Below are 18,925 nucleotides of genomic sequence, written 5' to 3' on the forward strand. Positions count from 1 at the left end.
ACCAATGGCCTCACTTATTTATGTTACATGTCTAACTCCCAGAAGGCATTGGAATTTATGACCGTGGTGTGGTTGTGGACATGGGTTTTGGACTCAGGCAGATTTTGTTCAAGTCTTAGCTTTGCATTTTATCAGCAGCAGGACCTTGAGCTAATGATAAGTCTTTTTGAACCTTCATTTCTTGACCTGAAGAGTGGGGTGGTAATTATAACTTCTATATCATTGCATAGTTGTGAGCTTTCAATGAGATGATATTTACAAAGTACTTAATAAGGTGCTTGGCCCATAGTAGAAGTTCCACAAATGTTTTTAGGAAGTGGTAAAGGAGGGATAAGGGAAGTCTCTTCAGCAAAATTTTATTTACATCTAAGTTTCCAATGTGTAATATGCAATTCCTTAGTCAGAGTTGTCAGTAATCAAAGATTCCCTCTCAGAGCTCTACTTTATTACTGTGGGGGACTCGCAGGACCCTTTTCAATTTTTATCACCAGTGGGTAAGGAGTCAGTCCTCAACATGCAAAGTCATGGTTACAATTGAAATCGTGGAAGAAGGATGGGTGATCTCCATGACCACCATTGTAACCACCACCATCATCACCATCACCATCAGCTCCACCATCTCCACCATCTATCATCTGCCATCTACCACCACCATTGCCATTTCTGTCATGTCCATCATCATCACCACTATCACCACCTTCACCACCACAGCATCCACTATTACCACCATTACCACCACCACCACCATTACCATATCACCATCACCACCACCACAGTCATTACTATTATGTCCACCATTACCAACACCATCATTACCACCATGACCACCAGCACCACCACCACCTTCACTACCATCACTTTCACCGTGACCACTACGATCACCATTACTACCACCACCGTCACTATCATGTCCACCAGCATCACCACCAACACCATCATTACCATAACCACTACTGTCATCATTACCACCACCACCGTTACTATCATGTTCACTCTCATCACTGCCAACACTCTACCGTCACCATCTTCAGTACCACCACCACCATCACTACTGTTCTGTTCACCATCACCACCATCACCATTACCCCATCAACAGTACCATCACCATCTTCACTGCCATTATCATTCCCTGTCCTCATCACAGTTAACATTATTTAGCACTTGCCATGTGCCAGGCAAAGGTCACGTGCTGTGGAAGGCCATCTCACTGAATCAGCACAGTTAGGATGTGTGAAGTATGAAGTACATGGTCTTTCTTAGCCCCTTTTTGCAGATAAAAAAACTGAGGCTCAGTGGTACAGGTACCACCTTAGGGCCACTCAGGTAGTAACGGTGGATTTGGGATTCAAATTCAGGTGTGCTGAAGGCCGCCTAAGTGTCTTATGGCCATTGCATAACTGTGAATGAGGCAGTGAGAGAGGATTACCCCACAGGCATACAGGCAGGCCCTAAAGGGTTTCAAACTTCAAGGCCAAATAGAATGGCTACATCAAGACAGGAATACAGAGAAGGAATGGAGCTGCCGAGAGAAACCATTTCTGTTTGCCATTTTGTTTCCTCTTCTCTGAAAATATTTTATTACTATTATTATTTTCTTATTACCAAAGTAATATATAAAATTTAGAATTACATTTGACTAAGAAGAAATTTAAAAGTCACTCCTAAAGCCATTCCCTTGTAAGCATTTATAATTCCTTTAAATGTGACATTATATTATTTGCTCTATAACTGGCATTTTATTCCAGTACTATATCACAATTGCTTTCTATGCTATTTTTTTATTGTAAAAATATAGAAAACACAACAGTTGTAACTTCAACATTTTTCATGTGTACAATTTGGGGATACTAATTTCTCTGTTATTTTAATAGCTTCCCATAACATTATTTTTATTTATGGCATCAAATTATTTTTGTTACAAATATTTATATGCTGCCTTTCTTCCCACTTACATTTTGTGAAATGATTGTCTTCAAGCCATTTAAATGCATCTTCTCCGTCAGCATCTTTGTCACTGATGGCACCCACTTCTTGAGTGGCTTAGCAGATCTGCAGGGCATATCGTCGTTGATAACGTGCACGGAAAGTTTTATCCTAATCCCAATTACCTGTTGATACAACATTAGGATAGTTCTTAAGTTTTAAAATGTTATCCAGAGAGAAAACATTGCTTTCATCACTTTTTGAAGCCTTCTTTGAAAAGCTAATTTATGGTGTTGTCTAAAAAAATTAACCACTTGCTGTCCCATTAACTCCGACTCGTGGCCCGCCATGTGTGTCAGAGTGGAACTGTGCTCCGTAGGGTTTTCAGTGGCTGAGTTTTCAGAAGTAAATCGCCACGCCTTTCTCCTGAGGTGCCTCTGAGTGGACTCAAACCTCCATCCTTTTGGTTAGCTGCTGAGTGCTTTAACTGTACCACCCAGGGGCTTCAGATACTCTTTTCAAAGACAGGGGGTGTTATCAGTTTCTTAGGCATCTTTCAGGGATCTCATGCAGATACAAAGTCGTATGTGCACACATTTGATGCGTGTACGTACGCTCACACGTACGACTTTGTGAATGGATACGCTCACACATGCGCACACACACGTATAAACTTGTGTATGGAACGTTAACAATTTTGTAAAATAGGAGAGGTAGTTTAGCTATTATATATTTAGGTAAATATATTGTTTATCAATTATATAGTATGTAATTATGTATAACTTATTTATTATATATAATTTACAGATTATACGTATGTATTATATATTTATAGATTATATTTACATGTATGTGTGTATATATATATATTTTTTTTAAGTTACCGTTGAGTCGATTCCAACTCATGGTGACCCCGAGTACACAGAGCAGAACTGCTTCATAGAGTTTTCAAGGTTATGGCCTTTCAGAAGCAGGTTGACAGGCCTGTCTTTTGAGGCACCTCTGGGTGGGTTCAAACCACCAATCTTTTGGCCAGTAGTCAAGCACTTGACCTTTTGCACCATGTGTAAGAATTCCTATATTTATATATGTTGTTGTTGTTAGTTGCTGCCAAGTGGATTCTGACTCAAGGCAACCCCATAGGTGTCAGAGTAAAACTGCTCCATAGGGTTTTCAAGGCTGTGATATTTCAGAAGCATGTTGCCAGGCCTGTCTTCCAAGGAACCTCTGCGTGGGTTCAAACTGCCAACGTTTTGGTTAGTAGTTGAATGCATGACCATTTGAACCACCCAGGACTCCACATATTTGTATGTCATATTTTTATTACATTATATAAAATATTTCTACATTACAAATATATTGTTGTTGTTGTTAGGTGCCGTCGGGTTGGTTCTAACTCATAGTGACTCTGTGTACAACAGAATGGTCCTGCACCATCCTCACAACTGTTGCTATACTTGAGTGCATTGTTGCAGCCACTGTGTCAATCCATCTCATTGAGGGTCTTCCTCTTTTCCCTGACCCTCTACTTTAACAAACATGATGTCCTTCTCCAGCGACTGATCTCTCTTGATAACATGTCCAAAGTACACGAGAGGCAGTCTGGCCATCCTTGCTTCTAAAGAGCATTCTAGTTGTACTTCTTCCATGACAGATTTGTTCGTTCTTTTGGCAATCCATGGTATATTCAATATTCTTCACCAACATCACAGGAAACCCTGGTGGCATAGTGATTAAGAGCTACGGCTGCTAACCAAAAGGTTGGCAGTTCGAATCTACCAGGCACTCCTTGGAAACCCTATGGGGCAGTTCTACTCTGTCTTATATGGTTGCTGTGAGTCGGAGGTATCTATGAGTCTGAATCAACTCCGGGATAACAGGGGTTTTTTTTGGTGGTGGTGTTTTTTTTCTCCAACACCACAATTCAAAGGCACCAATTCTTTGGTCTTCCTTATTCATTGTCCAGCTTTCTCATGCATATGAGGTGATTGAAAACATGGATTGGGTCAGGCATACCTTAGTCCTCAAGGTGATACCTTTGCTTTTCAAGTCTTTAAAGAGGTCTTTTGCAGCTTTTTTTTTTTTTGGCAGCAGATTTGCCCAGCGCAATGTGTCTCTTGATTTCTTGACTGTTGTTTCCATGGGTGTTGACTGTGTATCCAAGTAAAATGAAATCCTTGACAACCTCAATCTTCTATCCGTTTATCATGATGTTGCTTATTGGTCCATTTGTGGGGATTTTTGTTTTCCTTATGTAAATACATATTATCAATATTTCTTATAATATTGTGTATAAAACCAAAAAGAAACCAAACTCAGTGCTGCGAGTCGATTCCGACTCACAGCAACCCTATACGACAGAGCAGAACTGCCTCATGGAGTTTCCAAGGAGCGCCTGGTGGATTTGAACTGCCGACCCTTTGGTTAGCAGCTGTAGCACTTAACCACTACACCCCCAGGGTTTCCAATATTATATATACATATAATATTATAAGCCATCAGCCTTCCCCTGGAGCTGGTGCACTGAATTCAGACTTGAAGCATCCTAGACTGTAAAAGAATAAATTTAAGTTGCTAAAACCATCCTCTTGTGATATATCTGTAATAGCATCACCAAATAACTAAGACGCCTCCCCCCATGGACCTCCCTAGTACCGGACCATACAGAATCCTTATTTTTGTACTGTTATTTGCAAATCGTAATTCCCCTGTATCACTGAATGTAATGGCAATAATAGTGACATAAACAACCAGCAAAATTATAATTACATGTTTAAATTACAGTATTATATGCACAGCCTAGATGTATTTATGTTTGCATACTTTCATATGGCTAAAGGGAAAATTGAGTAAGAAAACAATAAAATTCAAAGTAAAAACGTTTAAGAACAACATCATAATTATGTCCATTTTAACATTAACCTTTGCCATTACGTGAGATACATTAATGCTTTAGGCTTGCGTAATCAATTACAACCCCAAAAATGTAGAAGTTGTAGACAAGTGCATATGGAAATATATTCATAAATGAAATTATACCATAAAAACAAACAGGAACAAATAGACAAGCATTTGAGCACTTAGTGGGCATCTCAGATCGGAATATGCCTTTTCTGGCTTTCAAAACTGTGAACTTGTGACGCACTTCAACAAAAAGCCTTTTTTGATTTTTCTCCTTTTCTTTTTATTGGTATTTCATTCTCATAAAACTTATTGATACAGATTCACAAATACTACTTATAACAATACTGTAGCCAAAACACCAGAAAACTTGACAAAATCCAAACCAAAAAAATCAAACCCATTGCGGTCGAGTCGATTCCGACTCATAACGACATTATAGGACAGAGTAGAACTGCCCCATAGAGGTTCCAAGGAACACCTGGTGGATTTGAACTGCCGACCTTTTGGTTAGCAGCCGTAGGATTTAACCACTATGTCACCAGGGTTTTCTTGACAAAATTAGTGACCGTGAAAACACAGGCAACGATGAAAACATCACTGGGTGCTTGTAGTGAGTGCAGACTAAAACCCGTGATTCACAACGTCACTGTCATTTAGTGATAATGACAGCTCTGACTTGAGTGCATTAGAAGATTCGAAAAGCAAATTAGCATAGAGTTTTAGTCTTGTAAGTATATTGGTACATATAAGCTGGGCTTATGAAAAATGTTTTTGTCGTGATAACTAAAGGGATATTTTTATAAAAAATAATAAGTTTCTGCTGAAACACTGCACAAAAACTTTGTAGACAGCCATTATGGTATCATCTCCTCTGATAGTATCAACTGGTTTGGTCAGCACCCCACTCATCCACCTAGTGACATCACTGCTATAGTGTCGCTATGAATCGGAATGGACTCATAGCGACACTATAGCAGTGTTTCGTTTTGAGAGACACGGGGCCGGAGAATTGTTGTTAGAGCCTGTCAAGTCTATTCGGACCCATTAGTGACCCTATAGGACAGAGAAGAGCTGCCCCACAGGGTTTTCAAGTTGTAAATCTTTACAGAAACAGACTGCCACTATTTCTCCTGGAGTGGCCGGTGGATCTGAGCTGTTGATGAGTTTGAACTGTCTACCTTTCGGTTTGCAATGAGCACTTAAACACGGAGCTATCAGGGCTCGAGGTCCGTGAGATAGGGAGTCTCTCAGTCCTTCTAACCTTCCTGGGCAGTGGCATCACTAAGGGGGTGTGGAGGTGTGGCCCAAACCAGACACTGTCAGAGGGATTGACACCAAAATGACTATCAATAAAATTTTTGTTCAGTGTTTCATCAGAAATTTATTATTCTTTATTAAAAATATCCCTGTAGTTAGTTGTAACAACAAAAACATTTCTTGTGAGCCCAGCTTACATTAATCAATATACTTACAAAGCCAAAATACTATGCTAATTTACTTTTTAAACCTTCTGTGGCACAGTAGTTAAGTGCTTGGCTGCTAACCAAAAGGTCGGTGGTTCAAACTCACCAGCTGCTCTGTGGGAGAAAGATGTGGCAGTTTGCTTCCATAAAGATTACAACCTTGGAAACCCTTTGGGGGCATTTCTACTCTGCCTGTAGGGTGACTGTGAGTCAAAATCAACTCCCCCGCAACAAGTTTGGTTTTTTGTAATATATTCCAGGTAGAGCTGTCATTATTACCCAATTACAATGAGGCTTAGAATCATGCGGTTTCATCTGCATGCCGCTTTTCATTGCTGAGGGTTTTTATAGCTTTTATGGAGTCCTGTGGGAGTTGGGGGGGGCACCATGAGTTACCACAATGGGTGACATCAACCCTAGTGATGTCGCTTTTCCTCACCCCACGCTGCTGATCCAGCCCCAACCCTAGAGGCTGGGGTGCACCCAGGGGGTTGCCTCTTGACCCTTCCTCCCTCCCTACTCCAGAAGACCCAGCTACCCAGGAAAAGGCTGAGTCCAAAGCAAACAGCCAGAAAGGGCCTGGGCCAGTAGGGCCGTGGTCTCAGGCACAAGGGCGCAGGGAGGGGTGCCCCTCGGAGCTGGCATGTAGTCCCCAAGGCTGGGCACAGTGCCCATCCACTTTGCCCATGAGATCACAGTTGAGATTGCCGGGCGTGGAGAGCCGGGGGTCCTAGCCATCCCAGTGGCCACGGCGCCAGGAGTGTCCAGCACGTCCCTGAAAGAGACTTGGGCCGGGGCTGGCGGTGGACTGGGAGAGCGCAGAAACAACCTGGCCCCGGAGTCCCTTTCTCCTCTGCTCAGGCCAGGCCTAAACCCCGCAGACTAGTACCCCGCACCCGCCACTCTTCGAGGACACCCTCTCCTGCAAGGGCTCACAGGGCTGCAGGGTCAGCACCTGAGGGGCTGCGGGAAGTCCCTGAACAACACTGTCCTGGCTCAGAGCTCAGAGGGCAGGGACCAGATCTGGCCCCAGGACCGCCCCTTCCCCAAGCCACCAGCCAACGGAGATGGATTCCCATAGAGAAGCCGTCGGTGGAGACCTTTAACAGCTGAGAACCAGCGCCTGGGTTCCACCTGCCGCTGCGCAGTGCGGCCAGCAGGTGGCGCCCGAGGCCCGGCCCAGCACGAGCCCCTTAGGAAGCCCCGGGCATCTGGGCTGGGCGTTTGGGGCTCTCTGAGGGCAGTGCCAATGTGCCAAGCTGCCTTCGCTGGCGCACCCCAGCCCGCGCTCATCTGAATATATATGTTTACCGATCGATATTCCCCTGTAGCGCATTCGCACTGCTGTTCTCCCCGCCAGTTACAGGGTCGCTATGGGTTACCTTGAATAGGAATCTATCCGTTGGGAATTGGTTTTTTGGTTTTAGTTGATGCTTGGGCTTTGACCCTTTAGTGTCATCACCTCTCATCTCCTCCTGACCAGCTGGGCTGTGCCCAGAAGGTCCCACCATGGGAGAGCCTTTCCATGCAGGCTTCCGGCACACACCTCCCAATCCCAGAGCTCCCGAAGGCAGTGCGGGCCTTACTCAGGAGCAGCCTTCCACACTGCACTCAGTCAGAGTAGGCCGAAAATGTTACACCTTACATGTTTGGTATCTAATAATCCATGAAGTCCTGGATCTTTTTGAGCAGAGGCTTCAGGGCAGGCAAAGGTGGGTGAGGCGTGTCCCCATAGCAGGGTTCAGGGACTTTTCGGTGGCGTGGGGCAAGCGTTCAATTACCACCCTCCTTCCCCCCACCCCCAGCATTCTATACAAGCGAATTCAGGTTACAGAGGAATAGGGTGGACCATCACAAAGGGGTGTGTAGGAATGGGGAGGGACCCCCACACCTCTTAGGTGTTAGGGCTGAGAGGTAAGGTGGAGACATGGATTACGAGGGACTGTAGGTCTTTTGGGAAACCCTGGTGGCTGGCATGGTGGTTAAGTGCTACAGCTACTAACCAAAAGCTCGGCAGTTCAAATCCACCAGGTGCTCCTTGGAAACTTTATGGGGCAGTTCTACTCCGTCCTATAGGGTTGCTATGAGTCAGAATCCACTGGATAGCCATGGGTTTGGTGGATTTTTTGATAGGTCTTGTGGGGACCAACCATATGTACAGCAGCCTCCAGCCCTGTAATTTTTGGCATCAGCTGGAGCTATTTTCTGGCAGCGGGAGAAGGGCCCAGACTAGGGACAGAGTGACCCATGTAGAGCAAGGCAGTTGGACCACACTTCTGGGGGTGATGTGCCATGACCTCGGTTTCCTTATCTGTGTGTGGGATGGGACTCCACAGTACAAGGTCCATGGAGAGGATCAGCTGCCCAGCCCCTCAGATGTGCAATGTGGACTACTGTTTGGGTGCCAGAGGGCTCTGGCTGCAAATAACTCCCTGGTCTGCTCAGCGCCCAGGCTCCTGGGCTCCAGAGGGCTCGTGCATGGCACGTACCCTGCAGGGGTGAGGGTTTTCACTGCAAGAGGGTAACAGTGCAGGAGGAAGGAGAGTGGGGACATGGCATGCCCCTTGCTCACTGCTGGCCACCAACTGAACCAGGCCCGCCAGCCGCTGACAGCTGTGTTTGTGGAGTTGGTGAAGCCAACACCAACACCCTCTTTGTCCCATGGTTTCAGAATGGGGAAGGTTGCACGTTAGCATGAGTGCTCCAGAAATAATCGAGGAAATAAAACTACTGTCTGGCTGCATTGCCACGCTGTAGCTTGGGTGGATCAACCAATCTGAGTGAGGGAAGAAGTCCATGAACATGGCGGCAGGGACCTTGATGAGACCCACTGGGACAGTGCAACATCCTGCGGGTCCTTCCGTGTGTTCAAGGGCAGCCTTCAGTGCGTGAGGAGCAGAGCTGGGTCAGGAGGGTTCAGGGTTGGGGCTGTGCAGGGAGGCAGGTCTCCCCCAGAGGGAGGTCCTAGCCTCAGGAAGCACTGCTCACTAACGGAGCAAGGTCTGTTTAGATGCAGTCGCCAGGAGAAGGCTGATCTGGAGTACGACCCCTGGGAAGTCCAGACCTCTTAACGTTCCTTTCAATGCTGTGTACGTCACTGGCAGCCTACATCTCTCCTCAAACACACATAGACCTAACATCATAATACACACACACATCTTAAGACACACCATAAACACACACACGCATCACCTCCCTACACCTCACACCATAACAACACACAAACCTACCTCACGGCATACCACACACGTGTCCCTCGAATCACACTGTACCACACAGAGCTCACACCACAAACACAGACATCGACTTCACATAGTAACACACACCCCTCATGTCACACCACAAATACACATAACTCACACTATAGACATACACACTTCACACCACACATACATGTGGCATCATATAACACACACATCATACTACACGCACCTTAAGTCACACCACAAACACACACAACTCACATACACTTCGTACCACAAACACACACACTTCACCCCCCAAAACATCACGTCATAACACACAAATGCACACATCTCTCAAATCACACCACAATCATACATACGTCACACCATAAGCACACACACACTTTATGCCTCTCCCACACACGCCTCATATCATACCGCAAACATACATCTGCCTTAAACCCCACCACTAGCACACACATACTTTACATCATACCACAAAGACACCCCTCATAGACCACAAAACACAATGCCTTACACAACTTCCAAAAACACATATCTCAAATTACTCCCCCCAGCACACATACCTCATTACACGCACCTCTCACATCACAACTGCGGGCTGTTCATGTCTCACCATAAGAACATGCATGATATCACTGCACGCGCTCCTCAGATTGCCCCCAAGGCTCACATCATCCTTAAATGCACATGTCGTTTTTGCAGGTGCTGCAGTGTCAGTTCCAACAGAACGAAACACTGCGCCATCCGCACAATTGTTGCTACGTTTGAGCCCACTGTGTTAATCCATCTCATTGAGTGTCTTCCCCTTTTTCCCCGACCCTCCAAATAAAACACCCCTTTCATGCGCCTAACAGCTCTCATAGCTCCCAAATACATACTTCACAGAAATCCAGAATGAATGTCCACCCCTCATTACCTCCCAAACAAATATGCCTGCCAACCTGCAACAAAAATCATACCACGCACACTCATACACTGCGCTCATAGAGCAGGTGGTGAGTGTCATATGAAAACTCCCTGGTATTCAGAGGGACATTTTGTGTAGCCGAGGAGATCCAGGAGGGCCTGCACCATACCCAGGCCGAAACTTGAGTTTCTCACAATATGGCGGATGGACCACCTACCTCACAGGTCCCAGGGTGCATGTCAAAGTTCACATTCTGGGCCCCCACCCAGTCCTATGGAATTGGCATCTCCATGGGTGGATTTGGGAATTTACATGTCAGACTAGCTTCCCCCCAGAGATTTTTATGTGTGCTGAACAAGTGTTTGAAGACCGCTGGTCTAAATGGTTTAAGATCTTGACCAGCGGATGACGGATTTAGAAGTATTTGATAGGTAACAGTGAGCCACTGAAGGTTTAAGGTGGAGGGTGAGCAGAGAGAGGCTTTAGGAAGATGCATTTTGCAGCAGTATGTAGGCAAGACTGAAGAGTCTGGGAGAAACTGAGGTGAGAATTTATAAGGAGGACCTAAGCTGGAGGGGACAAGGGGCTGGCTGGGAAGACTACCCTGTGAACCCTACCATGGCCAGTTCCTCAGTAAATCCAACAGCAGGAACTGAAGCCGGTTTGATGGAGCCAGTGTTGGAGGAGTTGGGAAAAACCTTGACGTGAACGGCCTCTACTTAGGACCTGGGCAGGTACCTCTTCCAGAAGGCAATGGGCCTGGTAGTTTCTAGGGGGAGAGACATTTGAAAAGTCCTGGGAGCTGACCCGAGGACACACCCCAACAGAGCCAAGCCCACTCACCTCTGTCCCCTCCGAAGTGGAAGACCAATGGCGCCATCCTGCCTGCCCAGGCTGCACTCAACCTGTGAGCTGGGCCAGCAGGTGCTTCAGTGGCTCTTATCCTTCAGGCACCAGCACATAGGAATTCTGGGCTAAACCCAGGGCCAGCCACAGCACGCTAGTAAGTTGCCAGCACTGTTGTTGTTAGGTGCTGTCGAGTCAGTTCTGACTCACAGCAACCCTATGTACAACAAAAGGAAACACTGCCCAGTCCTGTGCCATCCTCACAACCATTGCTATGCCTGAGGCCATTGTTGCAGCCACTGTGTCCATCCATCTCATTAAGTGTGTTCCTCCTTGTCACTGACTCTCTACTTTACCATGTGTGATGTCCTTCTCCAGGGACTGATCCCTCCTGATAACCTGTCCAAAATATGTGAGGCGAAGTCTCACCATCCTTTCTTCTAAAAAACATTCTGGCTGTACTTCCTCCAAAGCAGAGGTGTTTGTTCTTCTGGCAGTCCAAGGTATGTTCAATATTCTTCACCAACAGCATAATTCAAAGGCGTCAATTCTTCTTCGGTCTTCCTTATTCATTGTCCAGCTTTCACATGCATATAAGGTAATTGAAAACATCCTGGCTTGGGTCAGGAACACCTTAGTCTTTAAGTGACATCTTTGCTTTTTAACACTTTCAAGAGGTCTTTTGCACCAGATTTGCCCAATGGAATGTGTCTTTTGATTTCTTGACTGCCGCTTCCATGGGCGTTGATTGTGGATCCAAGTAAAATGAAATCCTTGACAACTCCAATCTTTTCGCCATTTACCACAATGTTGCTTATTGGTCCAGTTGTGAGGATTTTTGTTTTCTTTATGTTAAGATGTAATCCATACTGAAGGCTGTAGTCTTTGATCTTCATCAATAAGTGCTTCAAGTCCTTTTCACTTTCAGCAAGCCAGGTTTTGTCATCTGCGCATTGAAGGTTGTTAATGAGTCTCCCTCTCATCCTGATGCTACAGTCTTCTTCATATAGTCCAGCTTCTTGGTTTGTTTGCTCAGCATCAGACTGAAACAGTACGGAGAAAGGGTATAACCATGAAGCACACATTTCCTAATTTTAAGCCATGGAATAATCACTTGTTCTGTTCGAACTGCTGTGTCTTGGTCTATGTACAGGTTCCTCAAGAGCACGACTAAGTGTTCTGGAATTCTCATTCTGAGCAATGTTATCCATAATTTGTTATGATCCACACAGTCGAATGCCTTTGCATAGTCAATAAAACACAGATAAACATTTTTCTGGTGTTCTCTGCTTCCAGCCAAGATCCAACTGACATCAGCAACGGTATCCCTTGTTCCATCTCCTCTTCTGTATCCAGCTTGAATTTCAGGCAGTTTCCTCTCTATGTACTTTTGCACTCACTTTTGAATGATCTTCAGCGAAATTTTACTAGTATGTGATATTGATGATATTGTTCGATAATTTACCGATTCTTTTGGATTACCTTTTTCAGAATGGGCAGAAATGTTGATTTTTCCAGCCGGCTGGCCAGGTAGCTGTCTCCTAAATTTCTTGGCATAGATGAGCTAGCACTTCCAGTGCTGTGTCTGTTTGTTGAAACATCTCAGTTCGTATTCCATCAATTCCTGGAGCCTTGTTTTGTGCCAAAGTCTTCAGTGCAGTTTGGGCTTCTTTCTTCGGTACCATCAGTTCTTGGTCATATGCTACCTTCTGAAATGGTTGAATGTCAACCAATTCTTTTTAGTACAGTGACTCCGTGTATTCCTCCCATCTTCTTTTGATGCTTCCTGTATCATTTAATATTTTCCCTGTAGAATTCTTCACTATTGAAACTTGAGGCTTGAATTTTCTCTTCAGTTCTTTCTGCTTAAGAAATGCCAAGTGCATTCTTCTCTTTTGGTTTTCTAACTCTGGGTCTTTGTACATGTCATTAAAATACTTTATTTTGTCTTCTGGAACCTACCTTTGAAATCTTCTGTTCAGCTCTTTTACTTCATCATTTCTTCCTTTCACTTTAGCTACTCTACATTCAAGGGCAAGTTTCAGGATCTCTTCTGACATCTATTTTGGTCTTTTCTCTCTTTTCTGTCTCTTTAATGACCTCTTGCTTTCTTCATGTATGGTGTCCTCGATGCCATTCCATAACTTGTCTGGTTTTTGGTCATTAATGTTCAATGAGTCAAATCTACTCTTCAGGTGGCCTCTAAATTCAGGTGGAATATACTCAAGGCTATACTTTGGCTCTCGTGAACTTGTTCTAATTTTCTTTGGCTTCAACTTGCATATGAGCCATTGATAGTCTGTTCAACAGTCGGCCTCTGGTCATGTTCTGACTGATGATATTGAACTTTTCCTTGGTCTCTTTCCACAGATGTAGTCGATTTGATTCCAGTATATTCCATCTGCCAAGGTCCAATGTGTATAGTTGCAGTTTATGTTGTAGAAAAAATGTATTTGCAATGAAGAAGTCATTGGTCTTGCAAAATCCTATCATGCAATCTCCAGCGTTATTTCTATCACCACAACTGTATTTTCCAACTACTGTTACTTTTTCCTTGTTTCCAACTTTTGCATTCCAGTCACCAGTATGCATTCCAACCAGTACAGTATGACAAACTGACAAACGCATGGAGCCAGCAATGAGTAATGTTTAAATCTCCATGTACATGACAGGGAAACCCTGGTGGCATAGTGGTTAAATGCTACAGCTGCTAACCAAAGGGTCAGCAGTTCAAATCCACCAGGCGCTCCTTGGAAACTCCATGGGGCAGTTCTACTCTGTCGTATAGGGTCTCTATGAGTTGGAATTGACTTGATGGCACTGGGTTTGGTTTTTTTGGTTTTTAGTACATGACAGACTGTGGACTCTCAAACCACTGAAACCCCAAAGTCCCTGTGCATAGCATGGCATGGGAGACTTTAGCTACTGTTCTCTGAGCAGAGGGATAGAAAGAGACCTCTCTGTACCAAAATGGATGGAGTGCCTGAGGAGTGAAAAAAGCTAATGTGCTCAGCTGCTAACCAAAAGTTTGGAGGTCCAAGTCCACCCAGATATCCCTCAGAAGAAAGACCTGGCTATCTATGTCTAGAAAATCAGCCATTGAAAACCCATGGAGTGTAGTTCTACTCTGACAAACTTGGGGGCACCATAATCCATAGTCCATTTGATGACAAATTCAACTGTAGCACTGGATAGAGTGGTGGGAAGGGAGCCTGAGGAGGAGTGAGGGCCGCAAATCTCTTGGCACGCAAGTGTGCTATACCGAGGACCCCACCCCTGTCCACAATATGACCCCCAGAAAGTCTTTCATGAGCTGTTGCCACTGCCTCCATCACCAGCATTGGAGGTCCTCTGGGTCTGTGTCTTACCTGTGCAGCTGGGTGTATGCCTCATGCATGGTCCCAGGTCATACCACTTGACACTTATGTCCCCAGACCCAGGCCCAGGTGGGGCTCTCAGGCTGTCACTCAGGGTTAGCTGCCCACAGGTTTGTCCCAAGGTAAATCAGCCTGGCCAAAGCTGACCGTGCTGACCAGAGCCAAGCAAACAGCTGAGGGACTAGAAGGCCCGCCCTGGAGGGAGGCTGGGTTGTTACTGCATTTGATTCTAGACTTCCTGGCAGTCAAGACAAAATGGGAAACAAGATGGCACATATGGTGCTTATCTGAGAAAGAAAACCTGGGCACTTTCAGTCAAAGAAGAGTTTTTCCCAGCATGTGATTCTAAGAGAAATTTATTACATGGATTTTTTTATTATTATTATTATTATAGTAAGCATATATGTAACAAAATGTTTGCCATTCCACTAATTTTTTTCTACTCATGCAATTCAGTGACATGAATTATGTTCATCTTGTTCTTTAACCATAACTGCTATTTGTTTCCAAAATTCCCCATCACCCTTAACAGAAGCTTAGTGTCCCCTAGGCAATGAGTCCTTCTTTTCCTCTCCCCCCTCCCTTCTGCCCCTGGTAACGACTAAAGAACTTAGCTCTCTGTATACTTGCCTATTCTAGATATTTCATATTGTTATATGGATTCTTATACAAAGGACTCTAACAAATGGGCAATTGTAATTTTGCAGAAGAGGCAAAGCTTTGCCAATAGCTATGATATCGACCCTTGGTAAAAACAAGACCTAATGGCCTAACGCTAAATCATACTTCAGTGGAGGCCTCTCAGTGGGAGCTGGGCTAATGTTAAGTATGCTTCTCTCCTGCAGCTCCAGGATTCAGTGAAACTTCAATGAGTGGGCAGGTACAACACTCTTAAAGTGGCTCCGAATGACTTTCTTAACAGGACAGGAAATTTAGACACCAAAAAGAAAGACATCAGTAGATCTGACGGAATAGAAATAGGAATGCTCTGGTTGACAGGATATACCAGAAACAACGTCAAAAGAAGATAGCAGAAACAAGGTCAAAAGAGAAATGATAGAGGGAAAATATTTGCAACGTGTATGCCCCCTGCTCAGAACTACTCTGTTAAGTCTCCATTCTTGATTCAAAGGGGATCCTCCCAGACTAGTCTGGGCCCAGGATCAGAGGGCTGGGCCACAGGTAGGGCTTCTAGAGGCTCAGAGGCTGTTCCTTGATGCCCATCCTCAAGAAGGAAGGATTGCTCTACAGCCCTCAAAGCAACTGCCCCCTGTCCATCCTCTTGATTACTCCATCATTGTTCCTGGGAGTTGAGGCTTCCCTGTTTGCAGAAGACGATGTCCCTCAGTGTAAGTGGCTGGTGCTCTGTTCAGAGGGCATGCTGAAAGAGCAGTGGGGACAGGGGTGGGGGGCAAGCCCTCCCCCCATCACTGATCTCATTTTATACCTTGACATATGTGAAGTGAGGAGCCATTTTGGCCACATCCTGAAACACTCCCACTTTACAGCTCCTGTTTTTCTGTGCAAATAACCCTCCTACACACCAACTTGTTCCTGATGAGGGTGTGAGGAGGGTCATGTCCCCCGGTGGGGCTCACTGACACCTCAAGATGTCCCGGGGCATTGGTGACACATAGAAAAAGTGGTCCCAGTTGCACAATGTGAAAAAAGGCCAATTCCTTTCATAACCTCTGAGTCTGATTGCTAGGGCTTGCTGGGAATCTTGATGGGATAGGGGAGGCAGGAGGATGGTCAAGGTTGTCAGAAAAAAGGGAATAACACAGGCAATGATGCTATTTTCTTTTCTCCTTTCTTCCTTACCCCGACAAATATTTATTACAGAGATGGGGTGGGAGGAAAGGCGATAGTCACAAAACTGAACTAATTTCGTCAGGGTGGGGCCCCTAGTACAATCAACAAGTTTCTGGAGGACCCAGGTTGATAGGGACATCCATGGAATCTCACCTGGTGGGCCGGCCACAGCAATGAGTTTCCCGTACGTTCTCTGGACAGCCGCCCCAATTGTCCATTGGACCAGTAGTTCCTGGCTTGCATTTCCCTACCCTTGGAACCACTTTCTTTGTAGTCTAGGTTTTGATATCCTTTTAGGCCTCTCACCCTCTCATTCTAATCTCTGGTCTAGAATCTGTCCTGTGGTGTTCTGGCTTTAGCCCCAAGCCTCCCACAGTCCCATTGAACTCCTGATCACTTGGGCCCCTTGGGATCTGGCTACACTCAAAGTTCCAGGTCCTTGGGCCCCCAAGATGTCCTCTGGTGGAGCTGGGTCCCCCTGCCCCAGCCTCCCCCACCCCAGGGGAGGAGGATTAGACTAAACTATCTAGAAACAATGGGCCTATACCTGCAAAGCCCCATATGGCATGGAAGGGGCCATGAAGTTCTTTTAAGAGAGAGCCCATTGTGGTCCTCAACAGGGAGGTATTTCTCAAAAGCTCATGATCCCCATGAGTTCTTGCATTGTTAACTATGCTGAAATTTCACCAGTTTTACCTCTTTCTTCTTTTAGTCTTATTCACCAAAAGGAAGTGCCTGCCAGAAGAAGTGCAAGAGTGGGAGTGAGAGAAAGAAGAAGGGCTGGAAGACGAAGGGGTTTGTTCTTGCTGACAGGCTCCACCATGGGTGACAAGTGTGAAGAGAAAATGTACCTACTGCTGCTCATCTCCTTCCTCTTCTGGCATCCAGGTGAGCACAGGATCTGGGTCTATATCCAGGAGAGAAGCTTATCTAAAAAGAGGCAGTAGCTGGCAGATTGGGGAGGGAGCCCAGCAGGAAAGCATCCTGCCAAGAAGCTGACCCGGTTTCTAAGTAGTTCTTTCAAATAACACTATGACCCTTATGTGTTCCATCCACTCTCTCACTCAACGCAGAAATATTGAGCATAGTCTTCCTAGTGAACTCACTATCAGGCATACGTACTGATCGCCCCGAAGCTGACAGGGCAATAAGGAGGAACAGCTCTGAGGGAGAAAGGTCTGGCTGTTTGTTCCTGTAAAGATTACAACCTAGAAGACTCTACTGGGCAGTTCTACTCTGTCAAATGGGGTCACTATGAGTCGGAATCAACTCGACGGCTATGGGTATTTTGGTGGGTAAAAACAGAAGACCAGTATAACACAAAGATGTTTGCAAAAGGACATCCCTTGAAATATAAAGATTACAACTGTCCCTCAGTGTTCATGGGGGATTGGTTCCAGGACCCCCACGGATACTAAAATCTAAGGATGTTCAAGTCCCTTACATAAAAGGTGTAGTATTTGCATACAACCTACACACATCCTCCAACATACTTTAAATCATTTCTAAGTTACATGTAATATTCAATGCAGTTTAAATGCTGGGTTAATTGTTTTATCACAGTTGAAGACTTGTTCTGGAAGGTGGCCTTCTCTTCTATGAGTTTCTTGAGCTCTTCTGGGAACAACGATGCTGCCAGGGCATCAGCTGGTGCAATTCAGCAGTGATCTTAAAGTTCTTGAGGCTTTAGTGCTTTACGTAGCTAGCCAGCCATCCTTTACTAACTTTAAACTCCTTCCTTTCACTCTCCTCAACACTCTCACAGGAGTGTCCATAGAGTCTAAGTGCTTCTTCATGCATAATTTTGCCATCAACATGCTTCTGTGACATGTCCTCTAGCCGCACACAATGCTTTCTCAGTCTTTGCAAGGACTTTATCTCCAACCCAGGCTTTTTAGGAGCCATTTTTCTCACCGGAACAAAGGGTGCCCACAGTACAAGTAGTGAACAAACAATTCAGAGGTGAACAATGCTCAAACAGTGAGTGCTAGAGAGAGACGGAGGATCTGCGAGACGGTGGGAAGCTACAGCAGGGTATGCCTACACATCACTTCATTTGTGTCGATTCAGTGTAGTGCTCGGCAGGTGACAAATTTAAATTTTGCTTTTTGGAATTTTTTTTTTCCTTCAATATTTTTGTTCCAGAGTTGACTGAATCCCAGATGAGGAAGAAAACCCGTGGTTATGGAGGGTCAATTGTATATTGGCCATAGGGCAGGGATATTGGTGAATTATAGAAAGCTGGTATTGCTCAGTATCAACATTTTTTATTTCTTTTGAAATTTGTATATATGCTCTTGAGTGACTTAAGTCTTGGCTTTGACCAGTGGAATTTTGAAGGACAGAAGGTCTGTCTTGTGGAAGGTATATTCCTTCCTTGACTGATATGCAACGCACCAGGCACTTAGATTTAGGAGCTATTCCCACTGCAGGAGGCTGTGGCCTTCCACTCAGGGTGGAAGGTGACAGGTGCATGGCTTTGTG

General features: G+C 45.1%; 1 protein-coding gene across 11 annotated transcripts in view; it reads left to right on the forward strand.

Annotated features, from left to right (window-relative positions):
* LOC100665835 (adhesion G protein-coupled receptor E4-like) overlaps window positions 1–18,925 on the forward strand; it is a 152,672-nt gene that overhangs the window by 4,492 nt on the left and 129,255 nt on the right. For all 11 annotated transcript variants that reach the window (XM_064280430.1, XM_023540441.2, XM_064280433.1 and 8 more), the window contains exon 2: window positions 17,154–17,329. In XM_064280430.1, the coding sequence (XP_064136500.1) occupies window positions 17,263–17,329 (67 nt within the window). In that variant the 5' untranslated portion in view covers window positions 17,154–17,262. The remainder of the gene's footprint in view (window positions 1–17,153; window positions 17,330–18,925) is intronic.

This window comes from Loxodonta africana, chromosome 3 (assembly GCF_030014295.1).
Source record: "Loxodonta africana isolate mLoxAfr1 chromosome 3, mLoxAfr1.hap2, whole genome shotgun sequence".
NCBI lineage: Eukaryota > Metazoa > Chordata > Mammalia > Proboscidea > Elephantidae > Loxodonta > Loxodonta africana.